This window comes from Abramis brama (assembly GCF_963993115.1).
Source record: "Abramis brama genome assembly, chromosome: 1".
In the NCBI taxonomy this organism is placed as follows: domain Eukaryota; kingdom Metazoa; phylum Chordata; class Actinopteri; order Cypriniformes; family Leuciscidae; genus Abramis; species Abramis brama.
The window spans coordinates 20,164,911-20,177,343 of NC_139963.1; the positions used below are offsets into that span (position 1 = coordinate 20,164,911).

At 34.8% G+C, this 12,433-nt stretch overlaps 2 protein-coding genes across 5 annotated transcripts in view; one reads left to right on the plus strand and one right to left on the minus strand.

Annotated features, from left to right (window-relative positions):
- rfx1a (regulatory factor X, 1a (influences HLA class II expression)) overlaps window positions 1-7,223 on the minus strand; it is a 28,388-nt gene extending 21,165 nt beyond the window's left edge. For all 4 annotated transcript variants that reach the window (XM_084117926.1, XM_084117925.1, XM_084117924.1 and 1 more), the window contains exons 1-3: window positions 7,055-7,223; window positions 2,627-2,986; window positions 760-869 (exon numbers count right to left, since the gene is read on the minus strand). In XM_084117926.1, coding sequence (XP_083974052.1) covers window positions 760-869; window positions 2,627-2,972 — 456 coding nt within the window. In that variant the 5' untranslated portion in view covers window positions 2,973-2,986; window positions 7,055-7,223. The remainder of the gene's footprint in view (window positions 1-759; window positions 870-2,626; window positions 2,987-7,054) is intronic.
- A 2,361-nt stretch (window positions 7,224-9,584) lies between these two features.
- On the plus strand, window positions 9,585-11,157 carry rln3a (relaxin 3a; the record flags this gene model as incomplete). The annotated part of the gene is made up of 2 exons (XM_084137945.1): window positions 9,585-9,747; window positions 10,868-11,157. 2 exons carry the CDS (start codon window positions 9,585-9,587, stop codon window positions 11,155-11,157), a joined length of 453 nt encoding a protein of 150 aa, XP_083994071.1.
- Window positions 11,158-12,433: the final 1,276 nt, after the last annotated feature.

Here is a 12,433-nt window from a genome sequence, read left to right on the forward strand (position 1 = left end):
CACTTTAATTCATGTTTAATTCAATGTCATATTCAAGACATTCACATACTTAAAGGGTTAGTTCACTCAAAAATGACATTTCTGTCATTAATTACTAACCCTCATGTCGTTCCAAACTCGTAAGACCTTCGTTCATCTTCGGAGCACAAATTAAGATCTTTTTGATTAAATCCGAGAGCTCTCTTATTACCAATTTCAAAGCCCAGAAAGGTAGTAAAGGCAACATTAAAATAGTCCATGTGACTACAGTGGTTCAACCTTAAATTTATGAAGCGATGAGAATACTTTTTGTGTGCAAAAAAAATAAAATAAATAAATGACATAATAATAATAATAATAATAATTTTATTTGTGTACAGATATGGGGGGAAAAATGACTGCATTGACATTTTTTGTCATCATAACCATCATGTTTTCAAGCCAGATAATTCCAAAGGGTTTCTATACACGTTTGTCAATCGGTATATTAATCTATACTACCATTCAAAAGCTTGGAGTCATTAAGATTTTTTTTTGCAACGTTTTTGAAAGAAACAGCACTCAGCAGTCACTTTTAATCAATTGAATGCATCCTTGCTGAATAAAAGTATTAAAGTATTAACCTTTTGAACAGTAGTGTAAATATTAAATTATTTCTTGATTTAAGACTTGAAGCCATTGCAGTGCATTCCAAAGTTGTGCTTGTTTAGGTGAGTGGCGGTGCGGGAGGCTTTACTGTGTATTTGGGTGCACAAGTTTGGTGTTTAGGGTTTGTGTTACCTGTTGTGCGGCCTGAACCTGCTGCACCACCTGCGTAGGAACTCCAGTCTGGACCACAGCAGCAGGAGGACTAGAATCTGACACAGAGTCACTGGAATGAAGAGAACCCTCTACAGCAGAAGAAGAAAAGAGAAAACTGTTTAGGATAGGAGGAAAAAAAATTGAGAAAAAAACAAGTATATTAATTTTAAAATAATATTTTACATTTATGCATTTGACAGACGCTTTTACACAAAGCAACTTGGTACACATTTTATTAAGTTCATGCTTTCTCTGGGAATTGAACTAATAATATGAATAATAATATGAATTAATAAAAATACATTTAAAATAAAAATATATTTATATATTTTATATATATATATATATATATATATATAATTTACCATATATATATATAATTTATGGTAAAATAAACCATTTATAGAGATGATTATTAAAGAAAAATTATAAAAATAGTTGTTGTTTTTTACATTTTCAGAAGAAAATATGAGTGGTGCTTGCCTGTATAAAACACACTGCCATGACAGATTTCCCAGATGTTGCTTGGTGGTAACTAGTAGGGGTTAAACGGATCGTAGTTGGTCCATGATCCGTACGGACCAGGCCACACGGTTCAGCACGCATGCGATTCGTGGATTAATTGCAAAGTTTAACCATCATAGACTGTTTATAGACCATTGTTTACCATTATACCATTATAGAGTTTATCGTTTGCACGTGTTTTGTCTTGCCAATTAACACATTCAAGCTATTTTAAACAATTCCAACAAGAAGAGGCAAAAGAGAACTCAATTCATTATTTGCGCGCTGTCATCTATGCACACAACCAAAGCACGGACACACAGAGAGGCTACGTACTGATAGCGCACGCAGACCGAATTGTTTCCTATTTCACTTCTCCTTGCGCTTGAACGGACACAAAATTATGTCAAAAAACCTGTCTCGGCAAGAATTCTCGTAAACACAGTTGAGAAAGAAATCAGATGTGTATCATTATATCGGATCCGTGCATTAGCTCTTAAAGTGACAGCAGCCTATGAATACCTGCTGCTGTCTGAGTCATTAATGTCAATCAAACAACAAAACACAGCTTTAACAAAGATTAATCTATTAAATCTAATTCATACAGTGAATACTAAAGTGTTATTTTACATTTAGGCCGAATTATTACATATCTGTACCTGAATACTACTTAATCTATGTTTGTAATTAGTGTATTAGTTACTTTTTGTTTACTGACCCCCCTTGCCCCAATTAATTTTTTTAGTTGAACCACTAGTTACTAATGTGCTTTATCTGGTTGCTTAGGGTTGGCTAGGTGGTTTCTAGAATGTATCAAGTGTCTATGTTATTCTGTTCTCTAGATATGTCCCTCCTTCAGTCAAAGAGCCTAAGTACCCACACTTGCGGTCTTTGCACTTGACCACTTGTTTACTTACATGACGTTTTTCCTGTATTTGGCCCAAGTGTTCAAGTAGGTGTGAAGACTGCAAGTGTGTGCGCAGAACTTTTGATTACCCGATGGGACACACTTATATATTATTGCATATAAAAATGCAAATGTTTACAGAGCTCTATTTTGATTTTCAATACTTTGCATTTTAAAATAAACATCTAAATGTATTTTCAGTAGTCCCTATGTAACAGAGGACACAATTTAGTAATTGTGGTCCTTCTAATTAAGTGATAAAAAGCAGTTGCAAAAAGTTGTGCAAAATACAATCATATCTGATGGAAGAAGACATCTATTACCAAAATGATATCTCAATATAGGCATGTATAAAATCAAGGTCTTTTGTTCCCACGTATTTTGCTCATCTTACATCTCAAGACATTCATTCTTAGAGAGTTGATTTACTCTTACCTGTAACTGTGACAACAATGTACTGTGGTGTATTCTGAGCATTGCTGGACTGCGTAGGTGAGCTCTGAATCTCAGCTGTGACATATTGAGTCTGAGTGGGCGGGGCTTGTGCAGGTGGTGCCTGGACGATTGCCTGGCTCTTCTGAGCTTGAGAGGGAGGAGGCGTGGTCTGGCCGGTGGAGGGGGCCGCTGAAGGCGTGGCACCTGTAGTCTGAAGTTCAGCCAGGAATTGTTGGGGAGCTGCTGTCACGGTGGCAGCCTGCCCTGATGTGGGAGTCACACCGCCTCCCTGGGGCTGGGGCTGGGAGCTCTGCTGCAGCTCTCTCACATAAACTGGAGTTGCCATTGGGTTCCCTTGGACTGAGTGCAATAAATCACATGGAATCACATGATAATATGTAAGGTAATGTGTAATACGAGATGTGTAATACATTGCGTAATACATCATGTGTAATACGAGACGTGTAATACGCGCCAGCCTCAAATACCAGGATGAGCTGTCATTATACGGTGGATTAACAGAGTGCATTAGTGCCTGCCCACTTTTTCAGAAGTTTTTTTCCATTCCTTTTTCCCATAGGGATTTTAAAAATTCTTTGTTAAAGTGTTTTAAGCCATTAACCAAACCAATCAGGTACAAGGCTAATCACATTACAACCTTTTTATTTTAAGCAAAAAAAGTATTTGAAAATCAGAAAAAAAGACAAATTGTACAAAACTGTGTACTTTAACTACAAAGAACTACAATCCCATGTAGCATTGTGAACAGCATGATTAATGAGAGATCGAGAAAAATAGGCCTACTCCATAAAGATGGAGAAAAACTATTAATTTAAAGTTGATTATATTTATAGAAGCAATATATTTTAAGTTTATTGCAATATATTATATACAGTATAATCTGTATAATATACAGTTCAAAATATTCAACATATATAGACACACAAAAATATTTAAAGGGGTGGTTGATTATGATTTCACTTTTCTAACTTTAGTTAGTTTGTAATGTTGCTGGTTGAGCATAAACAACATCTGCAGTTACAACACTCAAAGTTCAAAGTAAAGGGAGATATTTACTTTTACCTCCCATCACCAACCCTAAAATGTTTATAAACCCCGCCCCCGGGAACACGATTTATAGATTATCAAGACAGAATATGCTAATCAATGACTAGAACATAAGAAAACAACTTAAACAACTACACATAAGCTACATAAATTCATCAACTAACCATTCAGAAATGTTGTCTACATGTTGTCACTTCTTCTTGAGTCTCTCCATCATTTTCTGACTCCGGTTTGAACATAAAAGGCTAAAAGTTTTTGAAATTTTCAGTGCATGTCTGTGTGAGGAAAAAGGACATGAGCTGTTGAAGCTCCGCCCTCTGTGCCGGGAGCAGCAGCTCATTTGTATTTAAAGGGACAGACACAAAAACGATGCATTTTGCTAACCCTCATAAAAGTGACACTTTTAACATGCTATATAAAAATATCTGTGGGGTATTTTGAGCTAAAACTTCACATACACACTCTGGGGACATCAAATACTTATTTCACATCTTGTGAAAAGGGCATTATACCACCACCTTTAAGGATTTTGAGAGTATAGGAGACCAACATTATTATGTCATTCACAGTGCTACATGGGAGTGGGCGGAGCTAAAGAGCTTTTTAGGCACAATTTGCTTGGCATGATTCTCAGATTTGTGGAATTTTCTATACAGCATCATGGGTAATGCAGTTTTTCACCACAAATTCAACTGTTAAACAGCATTGTTTTAAAAACAAGTTGAAAAAATGCAAACTGATGGCTTCAAGAAGCATATTCCATCGAAAACAACCTCGGAGCTCTGTCTTTAATGGTTTATAAGTTATAAGTAATAAAAAAAAAGTTCCCTATGGAGAAAATGAGTGGAGTTTTTACTTCCGGAACCCAACTGTTCCACTCTATAGAGCAGGGGTGCCCAATCCTACTCCTGCCGATCGACTGTCCTGCACAGTTCATCTCCAACCCTAATCAAACACACCTGCCTTTAATTTTCAAGTGATCCTAAAGACCTTTTGGTTGCTTCAAGTGTGTTGCTTCAAGTGATTAGGGTTGGAGACCCTATGGAGGGTCGGCAGGAGCAGGATTGGGCACCCCTGATATAGAGTGAAACAGTCGGGTTCCAGAAGTAAAGATTCCATTCATTTTCTCCATAAGGAAACAGATTTTCAAAGGTTGTTAATCCATGGTATTTTCTACTGCTGAAGCCATCAGCCTGTTTTTTTAGCTTATTTTTTTAAATAATCGTGTTTAACATTGGAATTCCTGGTGGAAAACTACATTACCCATGATGCTGTACTGAAAATTACACCAATCAGAGAGTCGAAAAAAGCAACACACACCAAAATAGCTCATTAGCTCCACCCACTCCCATGAAGCACTGCGCATGATGTAATCAAGTCAATCTCTCTACGCTCTCAAAATACTGAAATGTTTGCATAATATATGCATATTTTGCAATAAATTTAAAATATAGTTTTTATGCAACATATAATCAACGTTTGTAAATGAGTCATTTTATATTTGTCCATCGTTTTTAATTTGATTACGCTGTTCACAATTTTCACACAGTCGTGTACCTTTGTCTTTTTGTCCAATTTTAAAAAACTTTTTTGCTTCAAATCAAAGTGTGTAGTGTTATGATTCACCTTGAAGCTAATTGGCTTGGTTAATTGTTTATAACGCTTTAACAAAGACTATTTTAAAATCCCTATGGAAAAAAATTTATGGAAAAACCGGAACCAGCGCCGCAGAAAAGGATGACGGGAACTAATGTAATCTATTGACGTCGGAACGTTGTAACTGACCAATCAGAATCAAGCATTTCAGAGAGCTGTGTAATAAAGAAAATATATTAGAAAACTACATTTAAATGCAGTTGTGTGAAATTTCATCCATTCGCTAGGTAAAAACTGCCAATAGTGCAGGATGAATTATGCACTGATGTAAAAACTCAGTCAAACTATGACCAATATTAATAGTAATGCTTGTTAGTTGGGTTTTTACCATTATCACTAATCACTTTTACTAAGTACCACCTTGGCACAACCATACGGTTACAGGAAAGCCCTAAAGACTACAACCATTGTTGGGCCAGCAAAAAGAAGAGGAGGTTCGGGCAGAGCGTTTGGTGTCCTATTACCAGTAACCTGATCACCGCTTGCAAATGAATGAGGGCACACAGAACAAGAACACAAAGTGGGACTCAAAAACTAAAAAATTAAAATTCTATTTAAATTAAGGTGTATTTCTCTAATAAAAAACAACCATATGTAGTCTTAGATCTTTAAAACTCCAATCTCAGTTAGTAAAACCCTTAATTGTTGCTTGTCTTCTACTGTTACCAGCATTTGTTACACAACCTACCCAATAATGTCATGTGTCAGTATCAATTTACTTCATTACTGTTAAGTTACTCTAATCTCTCAAATTCACGATTCAGTTACGCAACAATCCTCGAATCAAGCCTGTATAACGTTACATCTAGTTTACTATGTATTTCTTATGAATGTTGTTGTTGCAATTGTTTTGTTCTGCATCACTTGGTTCATGAAAGGCCCTACATAAATAAAAGTATACTATTATAATAATTATCCACAATAATAATGTATTGTAAATAAAATACAAATATTATTTACATAAATTAACAAGTATTGATATCATCAATAGGATCAATCCAGTCTATTATTATATAATATATGCACATCATAATTAAATCAAAATAAGTATTTGATCGCAGTTACTATAATCATGAAGTAAACTACAAATAATGCAGAAAGATTAAATATATATTGCAGAAAATAATTACATTTTCTTGACGCGCAAACAGTATCTGCGCACTCAAATTCCCTGGTTTGCATGAGGGCATGTGTATATTATTTACAATGAACAGAAGGTTATTTCGGCATATAATTACATATGGTTTCATATCCAATAATCAGTGAGGTTAAGGACAAGAGGGTCCCTGGTTTATCCAGCAATAACTGCGGGTTTGTCCGCGTGCTCGTCGGTGTAACTATGCCAACAGCGTTTATAACACCTGGCTCCATAGCAACGCTAGCCGAATGCTATGTATGGGTGTCTATCTAGCAATGTGTGGTATGGAGACTCGCGTATTATTGCAAACAACACCCGCCATTTTGTACAACCTATCTAGTATATCGTCATAACAACAACGAGCAGCTTTTGCTGAGGCTGTTGGTCATGTCTATCGTTTATGAGAAACATGAGCTGGCTACAGCGCGCGACTCGATCGCTTAGCAATCCCTGCCACCAATAATGATTACTGGACATCGATAGACGCCAAGAATATCATCATCCTCGCACCTGCTTCGGTTTTCAAAATAGTGTGACTTCATATGAAATATAAAAAACGGAATCACCTCTTATTCCGAGTGACTTTTCCAGCGGTACTTTTTGATTTAATGCTTTTTTCAATGAATCGGGTTGTTGTTGTTGTTGATTCTCGTTGCTGGGTTCTTGTCACCACGACTACCGTGGCTATGGCGCTTCGTCCTCACCCAGGCAACTGTTGCTACCCACTCGCTGTGTTCCCGCCCCATTTCTTCGCTCTGATTGGTCCAGGTACAATGACTATAACGCCGCATCTTCCTATTTGTGGAACTGGAGAGCCGATGCGACATTCAGCAGCTGGTTTGTCTGAAGCGTGTCAATCAACACGCGCCTCGCGCTCAGATTGTGCAAACGGGGTGTTTATGTACTGATCTGGAATCAGTCGTGTTGTTCCGTTAAAGTATTACTATTACAGCACAACTGACAGAAAGCTGATCTGAATCTACGAGCTGTTAACACGATCTAGCATAAATACGAAATATAAAAAATTGTACATACTTTGATATATACATTTTTTTTTTTAACCTTTACTCCATTTGACATGATCAAAACATGCCTTAAAATATGTCAAAATATTAAAATACATCACCTATACATTTTACGTTTTTAAATGTAATTAATTACATTTAAATATTATTTAATTAGTATTTGGCTACCTTTATAAAAAAAATACATGTCACTCATGAACGCGATGTATCTGCAATTGCTTCTAAAATAATTAAAATAATATATGCTATATCTGTATAAACTAAAAACACGAGGTCTGTGGCCACCATCCTTGCTTTTTTAATTAAACACACTTTTAATTTTTTTTATTATATTTAAATATTGTTTAATTAGTATTTAATTACTTTTAATAAAAAAATTGAATTTGTGTATTGAATTTGTAAAAAAAAAAAAAAAATGTTATGCATATATTTTGAATAACTTAATAGATCTGGGAAATGACGGACCTTCTCCTTTTATGCTTCTGTAAAAGATTTAAAATAACATATTCTATATTTAAATATTTGTATAAACCAAACACAGACGTCCATGGCCACCATCCTTGCAGGCGAAGTTGTAAACGTCAAACATTATGGTTAATGTCTCTCGAAATGTCATGCTGTTGTCATTGTTATCATCGCATTCATTAAAAATTCATTATTCTGTTGTCATTTTGGAAATTGGCGACCTTTGTCCATGTGGTTACAAAGATTACCATGTGCAATGGACTGTGTTATCATACTTTGAAAATGCCATGCTCGCTACATCTCTTTGTCTCTTAACCTTTAACCTCACAGTCATCACATCTTCTGAAAAAAAAGGAAAAATAAATGATGCATAGAAGTGCAAAGAAGGTAAAACAAGCATTTGGGTGAACTCGGGACACAGATTTATGAGAGGTGTGTTGTTACTTTCATAAGTGATCAGACTTACAATTTTCACCTATAGTGGATGATAAAACGAGTGCTTTTTTTTTTTAGCAGCCATAACCAACTAGAACCCTGTGGCAATTGCATAGCCTGGCATTCCAATATCCTGACAACCAGTCCCTGCTGAAACAATTTAACAGTACTATTGTACTATTTCCACATGATTTCAAAAATAAAAATAAAGCATTCCTACGCTTTCCACAGATGATGTCTATAAAAATACACTTAGACCGCTGAACATATAGTGATTGCTATGAGGATATGAGGAGACTTTCCTCAACCAGCATAATAAAAAAAATTCCGTAGAGAATCATCTATTGAACCTTTAATTTTAAAAAGCTCATAATCAGATTAAAATGACTTTTTTATGGATTGAGTGATATTAAATAAACATAATTTAGGGATTTCCCCTATTTTGCGTTTCTCTTTATATTGACATGCAGGTAAACAAATGAAATGCATATTTTTTTAGTAAGCGTGTTTTTATTTTTAAATTATTTATTTTTATTTTACATTTTTATGATTTAATTAAGTATTTATTTAACCTGTTCGTCATGGACCCCTAATGCACTTTTCATGTTGTAGAATGTACTATATTTTCTTTCTCTTTGTATTTTGTTATATAATAATCTTATTCAATTTATATATGTGATACATTTAGGTCAAAAGTAATGTAAAAGTAATCAAACAGTAGTCAGATTATATGTAATGTAAAAGATTACTAACTACAATTTCTGTCATGAAATGTGTAATCACCACAAACTGTAAGTCAATTTTGAACACAGCAGTGACTTGAAATGAGTCGTATTGCAAATATGATTCATTGATTTAAATGGAGAAAGAGTGTTTCGTGTCACAGTAGGCCATTGCATCTTTTATAATTACACATTCACCTTTCCTGCTCTTGCTTTTGTTTCCAGAAAGGTCTCTGACTTTATCTTACAGGGTTATCTGTGACTCCTGCCTGCCTGCGGGGGTGAGGGGGGGTGTGTATGAGCATGTGTGCCTCTCATCTCTTTATAAGCAGGAATAGGAACCCAGGAAAAATCATCAAACAGGCATCTGGTTCTGAACCAAAGGGATCCCAGCAGGTAACCAGCTTCTGAACATCAACCGCTGCTGTCAGTGAATATCTGCTCTCAGCATGATGTGGAAAACCACAGCGCTCGCAGTGTGTCTGCTGCTGGCCGGAGTAAAGGCACTGGACGGCCCCTCGTATGGGGTCAAATTATGCGGCCGGGAGTTCATCCGCGCTGTCATCTTCACCTGCGGAGGCTCTCGATGGAAACGCTCCTTAACAAACACAGGTTAGTATTGAACACTTATCAGAGCAGGAGTCTTAATTTCACTTTTTACTGGTCAGTTATTTTATTTTTTTGTAAAACTTATAAAATGCTTATATATTTGATTTTTAAAAATGTTGAATTTTAAAATACTTTGAATTAAATGTTAAATGTTTTTTGTAATGTTTTTTAAATGTTTTAAATTAAATGTTTTAATATTTAAAATAAATATTACAAATACATGACCGGTCAAAAGTTTGGATAGGCTACACTTACTCATTCATTATTTTCACTGGGTTTTACTATAGCAAAGTAATAAAAATTCTAAAATAGCAAAAATGGAACTATGGGAATTATGTACACTAATATTCAAAGGTTTGGGGTCAGTATAATTTATTTAAAATAAATGAATTAATACTTTTATTCAGCAATGATGCATTAAATAAATAAAAAAGGGACAGTAAAGACATTTATATGTTACAAAACATTTAAAATAAATGCTGTTTTGAACTTTCTATTCATCAAAAATGGTCAACACAACTGTTTTCAACATTGATAATAATAATAAATGTTTCTTGAGCATCAAATCATCATATTAGAATGATTTCTGAAGGATCATGTGACACCGAAGACTGAAAAAAAAAAAATTCAGTACTATTTTGGATGTTCACATCATTTAAACTTAAATCACATTAAACTGACTTAAAAATGAGTTGAATCTTGTATAACTTATATAAAAAAAAGTTTAAAAAATGCCTAACTTATTTTGATGAGTTAAAGCAATGTAAAAACATATGTTGTCATAACTTCATGTAATATTTCACAGTGATGATGCTGAAAATTCAGCTTTGGCATCAAAGGAATAAATCACATTTTTAAAAATGGAAAACTGTTATTTAAAATTATAATAATACGTCACAATACGTTTTTTTTATCAATAAATGCAACCTTGTTGAGCTTATCCTTCTTTCAAAATAAAATAAAAATCACTCCAACTTTTGAACAGTAGCATATGATTTAAAAACAAAAGCTCAAAACTCTTGAGATTCTTCAAAGTGTATACAAACCTTGTACATATATCACTTACTTATCCATCTTTTGTTTTACAACTATTACATTTATCAACATCTCTTATGTTGCACAGATGAAATACTGGACCTCTTGAACTCGAATGACAATAATGCTGCAGTTACCTCGGTGCTGTACGGTGCTGCAACATCCTCCCAGCATGCATCTGACTCAAGCCTTCCATCACTGGCACAAGGTGAACAGGAAGGTGACGTGTTCATCAGGCCTGCGCGCTCTCTCATATCAGAGGAGGTGCTTGAAGCCTTGCGCTCCGTTGACAGAAAGGGACGCGATGTAGTGGTGGGACTGTCCAACGCCTGCTGCAAGTGGGGCTGCAGCAAAGGAGAAATCAGCTCACTTTGCTAAGACTAACCTTCTCTGTGGCATGAGTGAAGAAAAGAGAGTATGTGTGTGTTTGTGCTTCTACACCCCTTCCTCTTTCTGTCTGTTCATTGCTTGAGAAACTGAAATTGTTTGTTTGCATTGAGCTCCCATGTCACAATTCATTTAAACAGTGATTTTATACATGTTGTAATGTAATGAGTTACTTTTTGTATTCAGTATGTTTAATTTCAATATTTCAATCTTGAATAAAGATGATTATTTGCATTGATCGTTAATGAATCAGTCTGTGCTGAAATATGAACAAAATACAGCGTGTTCACATTGGAAGCTTTTAATTCTATACACTTAGATACAAGTTTAATGCTTTAAATGTAAAATATACAATGAAGAACAGATATTGGTAACACTTTACAATAAGGGTTCATTAGTTAACTAGAAAACATAAGAATTAACAATACTTAGCTTTTACTAATCGTAGTTAATGTTCATTTCAACATTTACTAATACATTATTAAAATCAAAAGTATTTTGTTAACATTAGTTAATGCACTAGTCTTTGAACGAACATGAACAAACGATGAACAGCTGGATTTTTAGCAACTAACATTAATAAAGATCAATAACACTGTAACAAATGTAATGCTCATTGTTAGTTCATGTTAGTGAATACATTAATGAGACAAATGTAAAGTGTAACCCAGATATTTAATGTTAAATTAATTGAAGCACAAGATGGTATTTGGAACATCCTGAAATTAGAGGTGAAATATTATGGGAGACATATCAAATGCTAAAAAAAACAAATCCTGCCCTTTTGTCTTAAATAAGGAAAAATACCACACATAAGTGCTTTCATTAGTTGCAGACATTTGGACAGTGTCTACTCCATTCAAAAGGGGAAGCTAAAAAATCGTTTAGAATGGACAATTTCCACACACACAAAAAAAAACCAACAACAACAACAAAATAACCACTTCCTGGATGCCCACCATGACTAATCATGCATTGACAAATCAAATGAGCCAATCCGCACAGGCACAGCACAATAAGCAAAGCAAAGCCGATATAAAAGAGCTATGGTTGAGTCTGACCCAGTGTAATCAAAAGTGGATCCATTTTTTCTTACTAAATAATATTTTTGACTTGAATAAAAACCAGTTTATTTAGAAGATACCATGTAAAGCACATTTTTAGTTGACCAGTTATATACAGTGTGAGTTTAGTTGGCGCATAGTCTCACAGAAACAAACTAACTTAGTCAAGCAGTTTCCCCTTTTGCTAAAGTTCATTTTACTGT